The sequence below is a fragment of the Pinus tabuliformis genome, chromosome X (assembly GCF_031772625.1).
Source record: "Pinus tabuliformis cultivar Carrire ecotype Pingquan chromosome X, CPIR1, whole genome shotgun sequence".
In the NCBI taxonomy this organism is placed as follows: Eukaryota; Viridiplantae; Streptophyta; class Pinopsida; order Pinales; family Pinaceae; genus Pinus; species Pinus tabuliformis.
The window spans coordinates 737,550,356-737,572,697 of record NC_142308.1 but is presented as its reverse complement, the minus strand read 5'-3'; the positions used below and the strand labels follow the sequence as shown (position 1 = coordinate 737,572,697).

At 35.3% G+C, this 22,342-nt stretch overlaps 1 protein-coding gene across 1 annotated transcript; it reads left to right on the top strand.

Annotated features, from left to right (window-relative positions):
• Nucleotides 1-17,308: 17,308 nt before the first annotated feature.
• Nucleotides 17,309-18,547, top strand: LOC149142030 (uncharacterized). Its single transcript, XM_089449285.1, has one exon. It carries the CDS (start codon nt 17,568-17,570, stop codon nt 18,117-18,119), a length of 552 nt encoding a protein of 183 aa, XP_089305411.1. The 5' UTR covers nt 17,309-17,567; the 3' UTR covers nt 18,120-18,547.
• The last annotated feature ends 3,795 nt before the right edge of the window (nt 18,548-22,342 follow it).

The window sequence follows — 22,342 nt, the reverse complement described above, 5'->3', positions numbered from 1 at the left end:
ATGTAGGCCTGTCAAAATTTGCAAGGGCATTTCCTTTTCACACAATCTATTCGTCGATGATATTCTCATTATTGCAATGCTCTGTAGGGCTTCCTGGATCTGCATCAAAGAAATTCTTGACAGATTCCAGAAAGCCTCTAGTTTAGTCATAAACAAGGCAAAATCTACTCTGTTTCATAATGATTCAAACACGGAAATGATCTTATGGATTGCTAAGTTGCTGGGAATTGCTCCGAGTTCGATCAGGGATGGGATGAAATATTTGGGATTCCAACTAAAGGCTAAGGGCTACTCGAAAGCTGACTGGCAATGGTTATTGTACAGATTCTATAAAAAGATCTCAGGCTGGGAGTTAAAGTCTTTATCTTTGGCAGGCAAGCTTATTCTGGTTCAGGCAGTCTTATCTCAATTGGCAGTCTACTGGGCTCATATCTTCTATCTTCCTTCAAGCATCAGTAACAAAATGAACAGTCTTATGGCCAATTTCCTGTGGGGTGGGAAATCTTTTCAGAACAAGCTTCATTTAGTAAAGCTGGCATATATTTCTAGGCCTAAGAAGCTAGGCAGATGGGGCCTTCTAGATATGCGCTCCTTTGGAAATGCGCTCCTATGTAAATCTCTTTATAGAGGTATTTTCGGAGAAGGGCTTTGGAGTACAGCTATAAGAAAGAAATATTTGAAAGGAAGGAACTTGGAATTTTGGTATAGAAGAAGGTCGATTGGTGTCAGCGGAGGCTCAGCCATATGGCTCAGCTTCAGGAAAATCCAGCATTTCTTTTTGGAGAATTTAAGATGGAACTTGTTCTCTGGATCAAGAATTCTAATTGGTATAGATCCCATTTTAAATGGACATGAAAATCTTTTTCCTCAACCTTTGTTATGCTTCCTTCACAGAGTTGGTTGCTTTTCTTGGGACAAGTTGATTTATTCTTAGAGAGGTCCCATTCCATTATGGAAAGAGGGATGTGATCTGAACATGCTGGCCACTCTGATCCCGCTATGGAATTCAGTTAAAGAAGACCTCTGCGGCCTAGGATTGTTTCGTTCGGGGTCTTGTGACCATATGATATGGACAGTCCCTAAGGCAAAGTTTCCTGTTCGTGTTAAGGACATTTATTCGATCATGGTTTCTCCTCCTTCCCCTAGCTCTAGCCCTCTCTTTCCTCCATGCCTGTGGAAGTCGGGATGCCCTCTCAAGATGATCCTTTTTTCATGGCTGCTCTTTTATAACAGGAATCTATCATGGGAAAACCTTCGAAGGAAAAACTGGCATGGACCGAGAAGATGTGCTATGTGTCAAGCGGATGAGGAATCAAATCTTCATATGTTCTTCCATTGTGCCTCGTCTCTCCAGATCTGGTATGATCTTTCTCTGTTTTATGGTTTTCCTCACGTTATTTTTCCTTCGGTACAGGTGGCCTTTAAATGGTGGAGCGAGTAGAACCCTTCTTGGAGATCCTTGTTCATCATATCCTGTTGGTTCCTCTGGAAATGGAGAAATGCTCAAATCTTCAAAGACTCAAAGGAACCTCTCAAGTCATCCTTGCATCGCATTCTGGTTTGCCATGACACGCTCCATCAGGAAAATGCTGAGACAAACAAAGTCTGTAAAAATTTGTCGGATGATTTTCCTTTCCAGGTGCCTGGTGCCTTCTTTGATGGAGCTGAACAAAACAATATCTGTGGTTGCAGTGTTCATATCATCATGGAGGACAGCTTACAATATTTTCTATCTTGGTATGGAGGGCAGGGCTCAAGCAGTATGGCTGAGGCTAGGGCCCTATCAAGGCTTCTTGCTTTTTGTGACTTTCTTGACATCCAGAATATTTCAGTATACGGCGACTCAAAATCTTTGATAGATCTTATTAATGGGGATGGCCTCATTAGCAGTCCTCACCTTCTTGGCTGGCTAAGCAGAATTATGCACTTTCGAAACTCTTTCAAGTAGTTTTCAATCCAACATATCCCCCGTTCCAGGAATGTCCAGGTAGACCTCCTCTCCAAGGAAGCCCTTGCGATGGAGCCGGGATCTTGGTCTTTTAGAGTCTTTCATGATGGATCTTCCTTTTTTATTCAGGATCATAGAATCAAGGGAATGTGATTTCTTTCAATTTTTGGCGTATGTAGCTCTTCCTGCATCACGAGATTGTGTCTTTCTTCATTCTATTTCATATGACTTGCATTTTAGTATTGGGTTATATCTATCCATGATGTACAGCCGCTCAGCTTTTCAATACTTGAGCATATTTTTGAGATTTTAGTTCTGATAGCTTGGGGATCTTTCAATTCTGTTTCTATATGCCTTTATAGCCTGGCAGTTTCCTACTGTCATATGAAAATGTACTGCGATCTTTATATTATCTTAATATAAATCTATGATGATTTTTCTGTCTGAAAAAGATAGATAAATATAGAGAGTGTGAAATGCGTGTGAAATTTTAGTGTTTTATTGCTGAAGTGTTTTGTGTGCATCATTGATCTGTGTAGAGACACAAAGTGATTTCCACGTGGAATCTCCATTAAGTCAGTAGATCAATGATTTGTCGCTGCATCTGAAATTCTTGTTGAATATTGGAGGAGGCGTGAAGGGTTTAACTACCGTGTAGATCTGCTCCTTAAAAAAAAAATCCTGTGGGATCAGAATCAGAATCCGCTGGAGGTGTTGTGATTGGAGTTATATCGTGTAAAAGATAGAGTGTTGGGTAGATGAAGCGAGTTCTGCGGGAGACTGTGGCTTGAACTCTCGCTCAAAACACAGATCCGCTGAAGTAATATGTCTGAAAATCGTCACCCTGACGTAGAAAAAGACCAAGATTTGAGTGGGATTTGAGATCCAAGGGTCTCACCATTAGCAAAGTCACAGATCGTAAGCATGGAACCAGTTTGTTTTCACTATTGACTATGTTGTGGCAGAGGAGCTTTAAGTCCGAAGAGTCTATCTCCGGTCTCATGTTGCAGAGTTCGCTCTTTGGGTGTCATTGTCCCTCTCAAAAGAACGTTGTTGGTTTTCTCTTCCTAATCTAGGTGGCATAAAGAATCAGTGTGTTGCTGTTTGGTCCTCTCATCCTAATCTGCATGGCGTAAACGATTGCGGAGCAGCGGATCTATGTTGTGGATTTATCCATATATTTTTTTTCCCTTTGCAATGATGTGCTCTCAGGTCGGCTCTCTTGTGGAAAGCCGTGAAGATCATCCGAGTAGTTGATTTAATGAATCGTGTTGCAGTGAAAAAAGAAAAAGAAAAAAAAAAGAGTGCGAGAGACGCTGTTGGTGTTTGTGTTTTTATTAGTTATAAAGAGGGTTGACGATTTTTAAATTGGAAGCCCGGGTGTCTGAAACATCAATTTTTGTATGTTAGTAATTTTTGTTATAAAAAAGGTTGGTGGTTTTTACACTGGAAACCCCGGTATCCAAAACATCAATTCTTGTGTAAGGTCAAGTTGTTTGATCAACTCTTGAGAACATTCAGTGTCCATACCTCCATCCTATCAACTGACGAATCGCTCAAAGTGAAATATCCGACAGATGGTTGTTGGTCTATAGGATGGCTCATTAGCGAAATATCGGACAGATGGTTGTTGGTCTATAGCATGGCTTATTACTTGATGGCTCTTATCATGGAAGCCCCGACAAGCCGAGTTGTATCATGCAAAGTTCATCAACGATGGTCAGAGGTGGTTACATTTTAAATGGAGTCAAGTGACTACTAGAAGATGTGGTGGTGAAAGAGCGGAGTTTGTGAAATTCAAGAGTGGATGTGAGTGTTGATGAAGACCAGTGTCATAGAGATTTATTAATTGTTGTAATATGTGTTTTTCTTGTTATCCATGTAAGCATTAAGGGAGGGTGTTAGAAGTAATGCTTCCATGTGGTGTGTAGTTGTCATTGTGAGTTCCTAGAAGTCAGTGTAGAAAGTGTTGAAGTATGTGTATTATGTCCTATATATTGTCACTGTTGTGAACAATAATAAAATAGTGTGTGAGATTGTTGTTGTGCAAAATCTCTCTCTTAGCCTTCTTTATTTTTCTAATAGATGTAAATATAGGAGAGCTTTTATTTGGTTGACAGACATATAGGGGACATGTGTAGGCATTAAATGTTAGATGTTAAATATAAACATTTTCTAAATTTATTTTTTTATTATTGTAATTTTGTTTTTATTAACAAATTTACTAAGAATATTTTAGATAAAAAAAAAATCATAATATATGTATCACATTAAAATATATAATATATAATATTAAGGGTTAGGTATGATAAATTTAGATTCTAATATCTATATAAAAGTGTTAGAGATAGATACTCAAAAAATAGATTGATTATTGTTTGTGGTATTTTGGATATGTAAAAGATGTAATTATGTCTGTGGTTTCTCGCTTAAGTAGAATCTCAATTTAATCTTTTATTTCAAAATAAATTAGAAGATTTCACATTTATATTGAATTTTTAATTGAAATTTAAAAATTAATATTTTAAGGATTGTGATTTAAGTTTAAGAAAATTGTGATAACATTTTTATAATAATCTCTTTTTTTACTTTTATATTTATCAATTATTAAAAAAATAAATTTATTATTATTTTTAATTAATTTTTTTATCCTATATTTTTAATTATTATTTTTTATCTACATTATATTAATTAATAATAATAATAATAATAATAATAATAAATATTTTTAATTAAGTAAGAAAAGTCTTTCTATAGAAATCACATAAGAGAAATTGTGGTTGGTCCTGATGATGAACTACACTTGTTGGTTTGAAATACGGCAAAAAATTTCTCTTATATGATTTCTACCAAAAGACTTTGCTTATTTTTAATTAGATAAAGATAATAATTTTTCCTTTAGATTTATTGGGTTGACAAAGATATGAGAATTTATTTATTTATTTTTTTAATTTTTAATTTAATTTATTTTATTTTATTTTATTTTTTATTTTTTAATTTAATTTTTAATTTATTTATTTTTAATTTATTTTTTTTTTTTTTATATATTTTTAATTTATTTATTTATTTTTATTTTTATTTTATTTTATTTTTTATTTTTTCGGTTCACAGACATATAGGGGAGATGTGTAGTTGTTAAACATTAAATATAAACATTTTTTAAACTTATTTTTTTATTATTGTAATTTTGTTTTTATTAATAATTTTACAAAGAATTTTTTAGATAAAAAAAATAAAAAATCATAATATACATATCACATCAAGATATATAATATATAAAATGAAAATAATTATTATGTACCCATATTTAAATTTAATTAATAATCACATAGAAATTTAATACTTACAATATAATGATTCTTGACCATGAATATTCACCCCATTTTGCCATGGATATTGATCACTTCTAAATAGGCTTTGTTACCATACCACAGGCTAATACCATGGGTTATCAATACTACTTGCCCAAAAACCATAACTCATTTCAAAACCAAAATATTTTATAATTTTATTTTATAACATTTTCTAAATTAAATCTACAAGTGAAAAGGTACGGGGAGATGTTGTAGTGGTGTGGTGTAAATGTTTTTAAACATTTTACATGCAACCTCAATTAAAAAATAATAAAAGGTTAAAAATAATTGCTAAGAAAGACAACACAATATGTAGAGATGTTCTCCTGTCCTGTAAACATTTTGACTCAGTTAAAATAAAATAAAAATTAAAATTAAAATTAAAAATAAAATAAAATATTTCTTTTAATAATGATAATTATCAATTAAACTTAAAAATAAAAATAAAATAAAATATAATATATAAAATTATAATTATAACTAATAATAAAACCAACGTAGATTCATCTTTACTCTAGATCTATGGCAAGGGATCACATCTGTTGAGATGCAAATCTCTTTTAGAATGAAAAAAGTTTTGATCCCTAAGGCTTGGTAAATGCAGAGTGGAGAGTTAAAATAAATCTAAGTTGGTAAATAATATTGACAAATTAATATAAGAAATTTTTTATCTCATATATAATCATTTTTAAAATATATCTACATATTTAAATAACCTTTTTTAGTTTATATTATATCATTATCATAATAACAATTTTTTTTTTAATTTTAAATAGGTTAAAAACAATTTTTTTATCATATTTTTTATTTTTCCAATTTAATATATTTGAATTAAAATAAATATTTAAATTATTGTAAATAGAATACATTACATCACATATAGTATACAACCTGAGTGGCCTTAATGGTTAAGAGCATGTGATTCCTCCTAAGAGGTCACAAGTTCAAAATTAGAGAGGGGTAGAGTATGCATGACTTCCTAGATTTAGTAGTCAAATCACCCAAATGATTTTTAGGGTGTTAGACATTTTTTTGGGTGTAGTTTAACTTATAAGCAACCCTAAATTTCAACCAAGAATGTGATTTTTTATTGTTTAAAATATATTTTCCCTAAAAAACCCCAAGACACTCTTATATAGATTAAACAACTTAAACTCAAAGCAACCCTAAATTTCAACCAAGAATGTGATTTTTTATTGTTTAAAATATATTTTCCCAAAAAAAAACCTAAGACACTCTTATATAGATTAAAGAACTTAAACTCAAGTTTTTAAAAATCTCTAGAGGATTTTGGTTAAAATTAACCAGAAAAGTAGCCATTTCCTCTATAAGTTAGACTATGCCTATTTTTTTTTGTTAAAAGATTAACCAACCTGGATACATTTTAAATTAGGATCTACAAGGAGCCAAGAGGATTACGTGTGGAGTTAAGATGAAACTAACTTGGTACTCTTTCATTCTATAATGGATTTCCTTGAGCTTATAAATAGACTTTATCATAGCAAATACTATAAACAAATATCATAAGTAAATATCATGGGTCATGTAATACCATAAACTTGTAAACCAAGATAATTTTATAGTTTAATTTAACTTTATAATTTTTTAATTAAAATTAAAATTAAAATTTATTTTTATAATTTTAATTGTAGAGAGATTTGTGCTTCTTAATTTTTATTTTATTTTATTTTAGTTTTGACTAAGTAAAAATGTTTATTTTGACATGAAAACATCTTTGTCCTATTAGGATGGAGAGTGTCTCTGGATAAAATGACATGTCTTATTCTTTGGTAAAGAGATGTCTAAAGCAATTTTTTTTTAATGAGAATCCATTTTGTGAAGAGAAAAATTTTATTTTTATCGAGAATTTGTAAGTTTCAATTGTTCGTATTGAGATAATAATTATCTACACAAATATCTAACCTCTCTTAAATATATAATATTTATATCAAATTAATAAATTAAAATAATAACATTTAAAACATATTAATAATATTCAAATCATATTAATAAGTTTAAATTGATTTTATTCTTTACTCCGAATTTTTTTTAAATCATTAATAATATTAAAATTAACTTTATTCGATTCTTTTCGTACTTATTCCTTGGCTTATTTTTCTCTTTCTTTTCGACAGATATTCTTGTTTCTTATTTATTTGTTCATTCATATTCCTTTTATTAAGCTCTAACTCCTTTAATTTTCTAATTTTCCCATTTCTATTTTCATTATATAATTTATTTTTAATAAAAAAATAAAATTTTATGCTTTTAGTTTAATTTCTTCCGCTAACCATTTTCTCTCGGCTAGATTTTAATCCAAATAGGAAAAATCTTAATTTTCACGAGTACGAAAATTAAATGCTGTCGTGTACATTGCTATCATGTGTACATTGCTTTGAATCTGTGACTGGTTCCTCTCAGTTTATCTTTTTTTGTTATATGTTTTATGTGTTGGGTGTTTCTCTTTGCACACCTGTATATTTATGTCTGTTGGGATGATTTTTTTGGGATGATTTTTTTATCGTAACCTCTCGGGCTGCTCCTTTTGTATCTTATCAAGCTTTTTATTTTGTCTTAACACTAATATAAAAGAAAATTAAACACTGTAGTATAAAAGAAATAAAACAAGCCTGCAAACCTTTATCCAAAAGTAAGTTCAGTTAAAAGCATAACATTATAATTGTTTAGCAATCCTAATCTATATCTATAGCAGTAGCCTCAACTGTCTGTATCAAAATCTGTAGGCAGCGGCTAACCAGCTTGCCATAGGGCATTAAATGCCCGGGGAGATGCAGGCTGGATAGCCCGATAACACGCGAATTCCCATTTCTTATTGGAGTTGTCTATAATGCGACTTTTTGGAGATTCCGGTGACGGTGGAAGAAATTGAGATTAAATCATGATTTGTTGCAGTTAAAATGGTTTTTTAACTGCATATTTGGATTCAGCACCCTGAAAAACCCCTGGGACGCTTTGATTGTGCAGAAACTAGCTATCAAACTTGCGATTCCTATAAATTGCTACCGGATTTTCACCGGAAAAACCTGCCAAAAAAGCTTTCAAAAAGTCGCGTTATAGACAACTGCTTTCTTATTTAATGCCTAGTTTCTGAATTCACGTGTTATCGGACTATCCAACCTGCATCTCCCCGAACATTTAATGCCCTATGACAAGCTGATTAACCGCTGCCAAAATCTGTAAGAAGTGACTGCCTCAACTGTCGGTATCAAAATCTGTAAGAGGTATATGGCGCAAATCCTGAAAAACTAAAAAGAATTATCTTCGTCTTTGCTCTACTATCCTCGGTAGCCCGTCTGGTCTATCCTTTTTTAATCACGTATACTAATTATATTACATTCCATTCTTTCCCTTTGACCTCATAATTTTCGCTAATTCTTTTCTTATTAGTAATTTTTTATGTTCAATTAATTTAATTCAATTTTTCATGTTTAATTAATTTAATTCCTCTAAATCATTTTATTAATTTCTTACATTTAATCATACTTTCTTAACGGTTAGGTTATTTAATTACTTTATCCCTTCATTTTCTTTAATTTTATTCTCTTAACAGATTTGTTATTTATTTAATATTATTTATGCTATTAGTAAAAAAAAATATTTAAGACTTTCTTTCACAATTTTTCTTAGAAAATTATCTCAAATATTTTTATTTTTAACATTTACAATGAGTTAGCCCAATTAAACTGCTAAGATTTTTGAGCTTAGGGGCTCTTTCCAGTCCAATATGGAAAAGATGTTGTCATGTCCTCTCTTATCCTAACTTGTACATATTGACTAAATTACACAAAAATAAAAAATAAAAAATAAAATAAAATTAAAAAATAAGATAAAATAAAATAATTATTAATTAAAACATTTTGATAAAATAAGTAATTATGATTATAATTAACAATTACATGAGTCTAGATCCATCTTAATTTTAGATCTAGCAAGTTTCAAGATAAATCAAATTTCAAAATACAAACTTTTTAGATAAAAATAAATTTAATTCCTCTGTAATTAAAATAAATCTAAATTCATTCAAAACTTTTATAATTTTAAAAAACCAAAATAATAAATAAACTGACATTGACATGAATCCCATACACATGGCCTTGTATATTGCCACATAGACCTTACAAATGAGGATATATAATAAATAAAATTAATGTTATTTTCCCCTCGTACGAGGGTGAACGTTGTAATTCTCATTCCGTTTTGCACACGATTGACCTTAAAGTTACACTCCACTCATGGACTCAAAACTCAAATTAATTACTGAATGAATACGGTCGTTTCTGTGTTATGAGCTACAATTAATTGCTCGATAAGGCATACCCAGAATGTTGATGTTTTTTGTTTACATATTTATTACCAGAAAGTTGATGTTCTTTTGTTTACATTTTATCATCACACCACACGTTATCCATTTCACTACATTCTTAAGTGATTATTGGGGGTCAAAAATGAAAAAATAAAACCAAATATCCAATGGCCCTCAAAAAAATCAAAATAAAACTATGAACGACAAACGAGCAACCATGTTGGTAGAAGAAAAGGAAAAAATAGGGGCGGTGATGGAAAATTAGGGTAAAGTGTACTAATTTAGCCCATACTTCTGCTCAGGCCACTCCAATATTTTTGGCTACCCCAACTTATTAGTATATGAAATATCAGGTAAATTGGTAGGGTAAGGAGATATATTAAGTAAATTGGTGGGGTAGGGAGTAAGGAGAAATATTAAGTAAATTGGTGGGGTAGGGAGAAATATTGGGTAAATTGTTAGTCGGGATGGAAGCAAATATTGGATAAATTATATATAAAAGTGAGGATGGGATAGGGGAATATTGGGTAAATTGTTAGTGGGTGTAGGAGATATTTGGTGAGTTGGTGAGAAAATAGTGGGTAAATTTTACTCAAAATTTCCCCACTCTCATATTATATATGAAGATAGGGTGAGGGGAAATCATGGATAGATTGTGGGTGTGGAGAAATATTGGGTAAATTGTAACAATTTATATAATAGTTTCTCCCACCCCACCAATTTACAAAATATTTTCCCCCACCCTTACCTATTATGATTTAGTAACCATTTACCCAATAGTTCCCCCCACTTCCACTAGTTACAATTTACCCAAATAGTTCTTCCCACCCATACCCTCATATACATGGGGGTAGGAGTGGGTAAAAAGATTGAGTAAATTGTTACTAAAATAAAAGTAAGAGGTTATCAACTAAGTGCGTATCATAATAAGAGACTTCCTTACAACATTGACAAAGATTTAGCATCTTCTTAAAAAAATGAGAGAGACATTTTTTTATGCCCAACGAAATTTAAGTTGGGTGAGAGGGGCCTTCAAAATGTAAGATCACTAAAGCTTAGTTTATTGGATGAGTTGTCTATTCATTCCAACCTAGATATCATTGTCACTACTTTGGAATATCACTGGGAGAATTTTAATTTAATTGTCAATAATTATTAGGTGGATGAAGGGATTTAATTCCTCTAAAATATTCATGGAATATTTTTGGTAATTTTCAGGTCTTGAATCCATTTTGCATTCAAAAGTGCATTTTAAACAATACTACTATATCATAAGATTGAACTTTATCTTAAAGGTAACTATACCCTTTTTACTTTTCAATTATTTAAAAAAAGTCACATCCACAGTGCTTATTGTTGCTCTATTATGTTTTTCTTGTTACATGTTTTATTAAATGTATATTTGCTTAACTCATATATTAATTCCTTTTTATAATTAATAATAATAATAATACAATTTGATTAATTTTTATCTTTTTTTTTAAATCTTAGCAATGTGAGATGTATTATAAGATAAATGTCTTATGTCTCCTTGAAACAACATAAACAAAACAAAGGCCAAGGTAAATATAATCTTTCAATAAAAAGTGAAATCTTAAATACCCAAAAATAAAATTAGGGCAACTATATAAATTAAACGATTGGTAATGGTTCAAAGGCATCAATCCATAACAGGCATAAAACACATACCACATGATATATCTCACATTGGCAAGATTTAAAAAAACCATAAATTAAGTAAATTATGACTATATTTTAAATTGTTATTTTTTTAAAATAGTTTTTTATTATAGTTAAGTCAAGAAATTATATACATTATTATTTTATATTATATTTTATTAACATATGATATATATATATATATATATATATATATATATATATACATTTAATAAACAAACATGTAACAAGATTTTTAATTATAGATGGTTAAAAATTGCCCTAGTGCTAAATTATATGAACACAGGCGGATCAACAGAAAATCCTTTTTAAATGGCAGTTAATCGTTGCCATCATCCCCTTTGAATGCCCATTCTCAAGGACGCCATCCTCCCCCCAATAGCCCGGTCTGAACTCAACCCAGGCATTCACGACTCTCCCTTTACTGAGCCCATAGAGGACCTCCCCTTCCCTTCTCCGCCCCCAATCATACAGAAGGATTTAATCTCTATCCACCAGTCAACGCCTTCAATCAGGAAAGATTTCTCAGTGGGATCTATCCCCATTCCCATCTCTTCCTCGTCTCCGCAGCCCCAGCAAGCTGGCAAGCTTTTAAACAAAGGGAAATCGCTATGTGTAGACCTGTCTCCTCCAATTTCCTCGAATTCTGCTCCTGTCAATCTTTTTGACAGTGACCTCGATCTATTACTCAATCGAGACTCTCTCGAGCTTGAACCTCTCACAATCCATAAACCCGGCCCATGTATGCCTGTGATCAGTCCGGATTCGGCCAAAAATATTACTGTCCGGAAGAGAGGGAGAGGGGGCACTCGTCATTTCAGAGGCAGAACCATAGCATCAAATGAAGGAGTCCGAAATCTGTCTCTTATTGAGGTTCCCGTCCTTGATTATTCGATTTATCAGCCCCTTGGAGCAAGCAAGGCTGCTTTAGCTCCCAAATGATCCCCATCATTTCTTTCAACATTCGGGGTCTGGGCGTGGACCCAAAATTCATCACGCTAAAAAGTCTCTTTCTCCATTCCAGGGCCGCAATCATTCTCTTATAGGAAACGATGCACAAGAAGGAGGACTCTTTGTCATATTTTAGGAAAATGCTGCCCTCTTGGTTCATGGCTGCTACAGAGGTGAATGGGTTATCGGGAGGCATGATTACCCTCTGGGATCCGACCAGGGTCAGGGCAAAAGATTACAAATGCCTTGCTGGGATTATCATATCAGCTTCAATTCGAGGAGTTGACTTTCCACTAAACATTCTCAATCTTTACGCTCCATATAAGTCCCGAACATCTTTCCGGAACAGGTGTTTTGCATCTGAACTTTTCAATTTAAACAATCTCATCATTGCGGGAGACTCAAATACTGTCTTATATTCAAATGAGGTTTGGGGACAGGGAAAGATAAACTATAGCCTGGCGGACCTCATCAACTCCGAGATGATCAACAGAAATATGATTGACATCATTCCTGCTAAGAAAAGGCCGACTTGGTCAAATGGAAGAATAGGAAACACCTACATAGCCAAAAGGCTAGACAGAATGTTTATCCACTTTAGCCTCATTGATAAATTGGGCTTGCCGAAGATGTCTGTGGAGAATGTCATGATCTCTGATGATCTTCCTATCCTTATAACATGGCCGGACAAGATCTTCAGAAGAGATTACTCCTTTAAGTTTGACAACAACCTCCTTCTTGACCCCGCTTTTAATCTATTTATTCAGAATGCATGGAAAGAAATCAAGGACCGGGACAAACATTTTATTTTCACATCCTTCAGGGAAAAACTATCCGAGATTAGGGATATGGTGAAAAAATGGCAGTTTCAAAAGCACCAGGAGGACAAGGAGAACCTCAAAAGGATTCAACAGGAATTGGAGATTATGATGGCATCCACTGATTTCTCCACATGTTCCCTCGAAAGAAAATGCTGTATCAGAACCCTGGAAAATAAAAGATATTGTCTACTAAAACAGGAAGAAGCTAAATGGAGACTCAAAAGCCGCGCCATATGGCTCCAACAGGGTGACAAAAACACAAAGTTCTTCCATAAGTTTTCCAATACAAGGAGGGAGAGGAATTTTATATGGAAAATTAAGGACGAACAGGGCGTTGTTGCTATCTCACAAGAGGATATCACAAGGCATGCTGTATGTTTCTTCAAAAAGCAATACAACAGATCAAATGATATTGCTTTCAGTGATATTAGATGGGGCATAGATCTGATGCCAGTAATGTTTAATCAAGAAATGAATGAGGCTATGTTTCGCCCTGTTGATGAAAATGAGCTCCTCGCTGCCATGAAATCCTTTAAAAAGGATAAGGCCCCTGGGCTTGACGGATGGTCAATTGATTTCCTTATTCATTTTTTTGACCTTTTTAAAATGGACCTGCTCAGCATGGTGGAGGCCTCTAGACTCTCAGGCAACATCCACAGCTATTCCTCGTCCACTCTCATCGCTCTCATTCCCAAGAAGGACGAGCCCGAATCCTTCCTGGATTTCCGCCCTATCTCACTCTGCAACATCACTTTCAAGATTATCACAAAGATCATTGCACTAAGAATAAAGGGTACTCTGGCTTCATGTCTCTCTCCAAACCAGCACGCCTTTTTAAAGGTTCGAAACATTCATGACGCGGTGGCCACTACGCAAGAATGCCTCCACTCCATGTCTGTTCATTGCTCCAACGCATCCATCATGAAAATTGATCTGCAGAAGGCTTTTGATGTTATAGACTGGGGATATCTTCAATGCCTCCTGGCCAAAATAGGACTGTCTCCAGCGGTCATTCGCTGGATAATGGGCTGTATTGAAAATGTCAATTATGCTATTTTGGTCAATGGTTGCCCCTCCCCCTTCTTCCAGGCAGAAAGGGGCCTTCAGCAAGGATGCCCTTTATCGCCCCTCCTTTTTATTCTGGCCATCGATGCCTTGAGCCTTCATATCAACCGTGCAGTGGCGTTGAAAGAATACATTCCGATCAGGATCTGCAAGAATATCAATATATCACACAACCTTTTCGTCGACGATGTCCTCTTATTTGCTATGTTATCAAAGGCTACATGGATGTGCATCAAATCTATCCTTGATAGATTTCACAGGGCTTCTGGGCTTGCCATCAACAAAGCCAAATCGTTTCTCTATCACAATGACTCCGATGAGGCACTGATATCTTGGATAACATAGCTTTTTGGAATACAATCCAAACCACTATCTGATGGCATCAAGTATCTCAGGTTTCGACTAAAGGCTCGATCCTACAGGAAGGGGGACTGGCGATGGCTTATCGACCATTTCTACAGCGAGATTGCGCAGTGGAGCTTCCGTTCCCTTTCTCTGGGTGGCAGGGTTGTGCTCGTCAAATCAGTATTATCCCAGCTATCGGTATTTTGGGGTCACCTTTTTCTTCTCCCGGCCTCCATCATCCAAGCAATTAACAGGATCATCGCCAATTTTATTTGGGGAGCAAAGGCCGATCGGGGAAAATCCATCTTGCCAAACTGGACCTCCTCACCTTGCCGAAAAATTTTGGTGGATGGGGCCTTCTGGACATAAAGCTCTTTGGGAATGCTCTTATTTGTAAGTCCCTATGGAGGGGCATTTTTGGCACAAATCCCTGGAGTGAAATTATCCGCCAGAAATATCAAAAAGGTAGAGGCATTGAATACTGGTCCAGGTTTGATTCCATTGGCATTCAACAGGGTTCCGCCATATGGCTCAGTTTCAGAAGGATCCAGCGATTTTTTCTCAACAATCTCAAATGGAAAATTTACACAGGCAGAAAGATTCTCATTGGTCTAGACTCTCTCGCTGGCCTCAAGGGCAATCTATAGGTTCCTCCTCCGCTCCTTTTTTTTCTCAGCAGATCTGGCTTTTTCACATGGGATCGCATCATCAAGGAATGGCATGGACTCTCTCCCACACTATGGGATGCTCGCGACATCGGCCTCCCACATGACCTGCTCCCTCTATGGAACAATCTCATATCCTCTCTCCATCTGGGTGGGTTAATGTGCTCTTCAAATGAAGATCATCTGGTCTGGTCTTTATCCCTCTCTTCCTCTCATGCAATTGTTAAGGATATATATTTGGATCTCATATCAAAATCAAACAAAATGAATGGTCAGCGTTTTCCAGTCTACTGGTGGAAGCTTGGTTGCCCCCTCAAAGTGACCTTATTCTCTTGGCTGGTATTCTTCAACAAAAAATTGTCTTGGGATTCTTTAAGGAAGCGATCTTGGCATGGGCCAAGCAGATGTGTCCTCTGCAAAATGGAGGAGGAATCAAACTTCCACTTATTCTTCAAATGCTCGGTCTCTCAACAAATCTGGTATGAACTTGCTCTGTTTCTTTCCTTTCCGCATCTTAACTTCATCTCTGTTGATGCAGCTTTTGCCTAGTGGGGACGACAAGAGGTTGTTCTACGTCTGATCCTTCCTATCACTATATGGTGCCTTTGGAAGTGGAGGAACCTCAAAATTTTCGAGGATTCTACTCTCCTCCAAATATGTTCTCTCTTCTTTTTCTGCACTCTATCTACCAATATGTTGAATGGTGCTGTATGCTTGTCTTTCTATGTTTCCTTTTTGTTCATTTTGATACTTACGGTCCGATGGCGATCTCTTATAAATCCTTTGGCTATCTGTTTCATAATATGCTTTATACTCTATCGGCCATCTCCAGGAGTATTTCTATATGCAGATCTATCTGAATATTTTGTATATATACCCTCAATATAATATAATGATTTTCTTTCTGAAAAAAAAAAGAGATTCATCTCCACTTTATCTTGTCAATAGAATTTATTACAATACCATAAATTCTTAACTTGTAAATAAAATTTATTATAATACCATAGGCCAATTTTATGATTTATTAATATGATATTTTCTCTATATTATTTAATTTTATTACTTAATTTTTTGACTTAAATTTCAATTTCCTATTCTAATTATTATTAAAAATATTTGATAAATAATATTTAAAAATTAAATCTCTATCATTCATCTATTAATTATTAATTGGGCCTGGAGTATGCCCTAAAACTGCTTCTGCTTGGCTAAGAGCTCGTCTTCCTCGGACGTAAGGAAACAGGTTAACGGCCCAAGACCCAGAGGCATCTGGCAGGAGTGAAAGCCTGCTCCCTTACGGACCACCAACGGGTTATTTCAGGTGGCGTGGTTTTCCTTGATAACAGTGATGTGTCAACTGACATTCGCGGATAGCAGCCAGAGATGGCTGTCCTCACTGTTAGTTTGACAAACTGAGTTTGATAGGTTTTTCCACCTTTTGAAAAAAAAAAAAAAATCTATTAATTATTAATAATTAAATTAAAATTCTAAAATAAATTATATTATTATAACGTTACGGAAATTAATAACTGTACCGTTGAAATTAACCCATTGTTTAGAGGTGGCAATGAGCATCTATCCTTTGCTAAGTTTAACCTCTACCGTCGGAGGATTTAAAAAGTGATATATTTATTTATAACGCAGTTACTAATTCCCATATTTAAACTTCTTTTTGATTTGTTAATTCACCAGACATTCAATAGAAACAAGTCATAAATCATAAGCTTTATCCCAAATAAATATATGTTACCCATAGATTTAAAATTTGAATTTTTTCTTGACTGTTCTAGGCATCCAAAGAGTAAGAAGTCAACAAATCGATTTACCTTTTTAAGTTGTCGGAAATATTGATTTGAGACTGCATGTGAGTATGTCCCCACAAAGATGTCATCCATCCTGATGACACATACTAGTATTGGAAATTTTGAGAGTGAGATGGGAATTAAAAAGAATGTAAGAAAGAATCAAATATGACTCAATGTTACGAAGAATTTGATGCTGTAACACTCAGGATTCTGCAATGCTGCACATAAGTGAAAGCTGCCATGTGGCATTTGAAGTTAGTGATAATAGTATTAATTGAGGCTTCCCACTTCCAACAATCCATTCACATCAATGAATAAGAGTGGGGCATAGTCATCTGTCCTGATGCATTAGAGAGAGATTCTTTTAGCATGTGCCAGAGCCCCAGTACGGCCGAGGTCGGCAAACCCACTAAATTCAATCCGTGGATGATGAATTCTGTAAGGTAGGCTGAATCTCTTCTTCCTTTCTTCAGTCTACAACTCGCGAGTCCTCACGCAACTTTTGCTGAAATTCGCACCTCCCTTAGATCCCACCATCAGCTAGAGAGTTTACACCTTCCGTAAATCCCAGATTCACTGGCGAGCTTACAAAGTAAAGCACAGAGAGCATATGGCGGTCGATATCGCAGGCAAAGTGGCGTGGGTTCGAAGCCACCCCATGGTGCCATTAGCCGTGTTGTGCTCCAGTGTGGTTCTTCTGATACCGAGGGTGCAGAGCGTGCTGATGTTCTTCTGGCCCCTTTTGGTCTCCACCGCATTGATGTTTGTTACCGCGCTGCTCGCCCTGGGGAAAGCCCACCTGGATGAGGAAGACAATCACCGGCACTTAGCAGATGAGATCGGGGAGTGTTCTTTTCACCACCAGCAGGACGAGGAGGATGTGGTAGCAGACGAGCCAGATAGATCCCTCTTAGCCTGCGTTGCAGAGCAGCACGAAGGTGGCATCATTCACTTTGATAGTATGTTCCAACCACCGCCCTCCCCCTCTTCTGGGGTTGAAGTAACCTACAAAAGATCCATTGTCGGGGTTGAAGATCAAAGGGATGATAAGCATATTGACCTAAATAACAAGGTTGCCGATGATTCAGAAGGAGAAATGTTGGTTGCAGATGCTCAGGAAGACAAATCAGAAACTATGCCTGCAGCACAAGAGGCAAGTTAGCTGGATCCTCTCCTCATTCTGCATGGTCTTCGCAAAGAAGAGCAAGATGTCCATCTTCAGCTGCATATTGATGTTGTGTGAGCAATGAAGTTGGAGGGTGAATGAACTGCCATCCCATGGCGTTCAAGTGTTTCTAATGTAAGACCATTTCAATCCGTGTCAAAGACTGCTTTTTAGGATACACCTTCCCAAAACTCTGGAAGGAATCGCAGCTCTTATTTTGCGCTTTCAATACTAACAGGCATAGTATCTGCATGATCTTACTCATGTTGTTATAAGAAGCACAGTCAAATATCATTACTACTGCTTCTAGCTGTTGCTTCGTTTTAGTCACAGAAGTGACAGAAACTTAAACCTTATTGTCTCTGTTTTTTCAACTATCTTTTCAATGAATATCCCGGACAGTCACTGACTGGCCTTATCTGTAAGTTTTGTTGTTTGATACTCTTTTCTTTTCTTGAGGGTAATCCCTGTGTACTTTATTTGAATGATTATACTTAATGGCTTTCTTTCGATTTGAAAATGAGGGAAATAGTTGAGAGTTCCAAGAAAGCAATGCAAAGCTTTGAAGTTACAGGGATTAGACATGAACTTAGACCTTTACTGTTCAATCCTTGGCACTACTCACCTCATTTATGTTTCTTCATGTTAAGTAAATCTTTCAGGATTTATCTTATTCTATCTGTGGGTAGGTTCATGTGTAACGATGTGTCCTGTGGCTCGCCAATACTTTGTGGCTCTCCAATACTTTGTAGAATATGGCAATGTACAGTTTGAAACTTGCATTTATCCTTCTGAAGCTTGGATTATAAAATTGAAGATGTAAACCTTAATGTGTTTTTAATCCGTCTATAAACGTAAAAGATTCAAGGTTAAGATCCTATTAACATAGACTAAGACCATAATAGATTCAAGGTTAAGATCCTATTAACATAGACTAAGACCATCGTGGTCTGTTGGACACTTATAAAACCATTTTATAAGAGAGGCAAACCGACCAACTCCGGCCTTGACACAGACACTTGGCTCTACACCTGCTGTGGTTTGAACATAGGGTATTTTGATAGTGGGGCAATTCCAACCACTACGCTACAGCTCAAAAGAAATATGTCTAGATGGGTTTATTTAAAAGAAATATGTTGAGATGAGTTTATTTATTGTTAATATGGGTTAAGTATTTTGAGGTGTAAATCTTTTCTTTAAGTTTTTGTACTGTCAAAAAAGTTAGTATACCACTTAAATCTATTTTATTCTTATGGGATTTATCAAGCTTTGAAATGGGATTTCAAATCCCTTTAGGGGTAAACTTTATTCTCAAGTTGTTATACTAAAAAAAAGTTTACATCTCAAAAAATTTGATTTTTTTTATTTGATAAATCTAAAAATATTATAAATGTAAAGAGTTTACACCTCATGATTTGATCTTTCCTATCATTTGATAAATCTAAAGATATTATAGATGTAGATTTACATATAATCTATACAGTTTAATAAAGTGAGCTCTTTCTCTGTTTTTTCAAAGACATTATGGTAATTATTGAGAGCACTGTTTTTTTGTAGTTACAAGCAGAAAACAAGTGTTTGAAGATCTCTCCCCACCCAGTCTGTACAACACCTGGCTTCTTTGGGCACAATGACTTTGGGTTCCAGTGTTCTTTCTAAATAGTGTCTAGCAGAGAATTTTGTTGTGTCGCATTTTGCAGTCTGTCTTCAACATTGAAATGGCTGCTTTCTTGCTCAAAATTAGCTTGATGGATTCATCGCAGTGAGAAATCAGACTATTATTCCGTTAGCTTTCTTCTTTTTGTAATTTGGGTGGGATCCAATAACACCACAGATTTGAATAAGATGTTTTATATTTGATCTGGAACGGAAAATACTCTCTTTGAATCGATGTAGAGTTTGGAGATGGCCCTTTGTGTTGAAGAAAAGCTATGTCGAAGTGACTGAGGAATTGCTAACCCCTTCTTATCTTTCATGTTGCATAAGAGTTGGCTTTGGTGATGCCTGCAGTTCCCCCCATATATTATACCACTTCTGGAATTGACAATATTAGTCCAACAGAAAGATATTGGTTCTCACTGTGACAGTCTAACAAAAAATAAAATACATAGCCAAAACAAATGCTGTGTAGGGGATCTCTGTGCCATGCGAAAGAATATCAATGTAATGACAGCTGAAAGATAAAACTTCGATAGAGACCTTAAAAGTGATTGCAAGGTGGTCAGTGAGAATAAGATTAAAATCTGAAATTAAAGGTACAAATTAAATGTTGACTTAATATGCATGTAGTTATTTACAATTTAAAGAAAATATTAATGGGTGAAAGCAACGAATAGCTTTATGGCCTTTTTTGAAGGTATAAAGTCAGTCTTTAGGTTATGAAAACGAGTTCAAAACTTCAAACCAGCAGAGCGGTTAATTATAGTATTAAAATGGTCCACGTTTAAAGATATTTGAGTTAATAAAAGATGTTCCCCAGAATAGGAATGCTCTCTATGCTGAGATTGCCTCTGATGTGTTGCTTACCTACTAGAAATGTTGAGGAATATGGTCCAAGATGTTTGAGTAATCTTAATTTGAAATGACCTGAACTTTTTCCAAAAGCTTAGATTCCAAGGACCAATGTACCAATGTTGAAGAATAGAGCAGTCTTTACAACTGAATCTACTTGCCTGGGAAGGAGATTTCAAGGAAACCAATAATGTGTACCGTAGAAGAAGCCACACTAGAAGTTATGGTAAAGCGAGGATAATAGACAGAAGACCGGACAGTATTACTTTTTATTGATATGTGGAGGAGGGGGATTTTCATACAGGCAAAACAAAGTTATATTGAACGCTGGTTATAAAACGTTTGCGAATGACAAAGACGCAGAAAGTGAAGAGGACTACGAGAATATGGAAAGGGAGGGACACTTCTTTTTAGAATGGTGAATCCTCAATGATGTACAAAATGGTCATCTTTACTTCAGAGAGAAATTTTTGTATGAAGGTAATATTGAGGGAAAAGACCATCAATCTACTGGTGTTTTCATCTACGTCAGTTTCACTGCCCAGTGCTATTCTGAAAAACTGTAAAGAAAATTGCATTAAGTAGGTCAAAGAAGAAGATAAGAACTGGCATGTCCATAGAATTACTTATTGGCAGAGCTAGAAGTTTTGCTGACTTTATTTAATTCCTGGATATGATCAAGAGAATCATTTCGTTGCAGATTCACGGTATCTCAAAGAGGTTATGTGTTCAATTCGTTAGGGATAACTCAAATTCACGCAGAGTCCGAAATCATCGTCAAAGAAGAAAGGCAGAACTTAATGAGAAATCAATTTTCTTAACACAGCAAGAAAGGTTATGGAGAGAGGCCAGTCAAGTAGCTCAAAACCCATCGAGATCTTTTGTGTTGCTTTAAAGAGAGTAGATGTAAGCTTTGACTGGTTTCAGGTTAAAAAAACTTATAGATTAAAATCTGTCGAGGAGAAAGCCGGTAGATAATATAGGAAGACCTCCAGCAAAGTCGAGGGTGGCTAGGGCTCCTGGACCTGTCGCTGCCTTCTGGGAGTCTGAATTGCGATTTGAACAGTCTTCCTGTCCCGAAGTCTTCGTGTGAAGATGGTTGACGGAACCCTTGGTCGTGCTTTATGCACAGAGATAGGCTCTTTTCATCCCCTGTCCATCCCGGCCAGACCGAAGCTGTCAGGCGCATAGGGTAATCATGGAGACTGCCTCAGAGATGGATCCGCTGATCGATGCCTTCTGCACAACGATTGCAACCTTACTAAAGCCTCATAGATCGATCAATTCTTCGTCCAAATTTCTTGAACGCGTCGAGAATATTCCCAAGTGGAACATTCAGCGTCCAGCGCTGAAAAGAGCGGCTCCCCTGCATTCACAACAAATATTGGTCGGTAGTTTATAGGGTTTGGAATTGTGGTTATAAAGTTAATGAGTTGCCACTTGCAATCCAGATCTACTGCTCTGGTAATGTTTTTGTTTTGCCACTTGCAATCCAGATCTACTGCTCTGGTAATGTGTTTTTTTGGATTTCATTTCAGTTCAAGAATGATAGAGATTTAATTTTGCCTGATGGCGCTTAGTTTATGAGCTCCAGTGAGAAACCCCAGTCATCGTCTTGGTGTGGGTAAGGTTACCCCATCTTCCCCTTCACATTTAGGACAAAAGAGTCATGAGACTGGGAGGCATGTGGACAAATCAGAGTTGAAGTA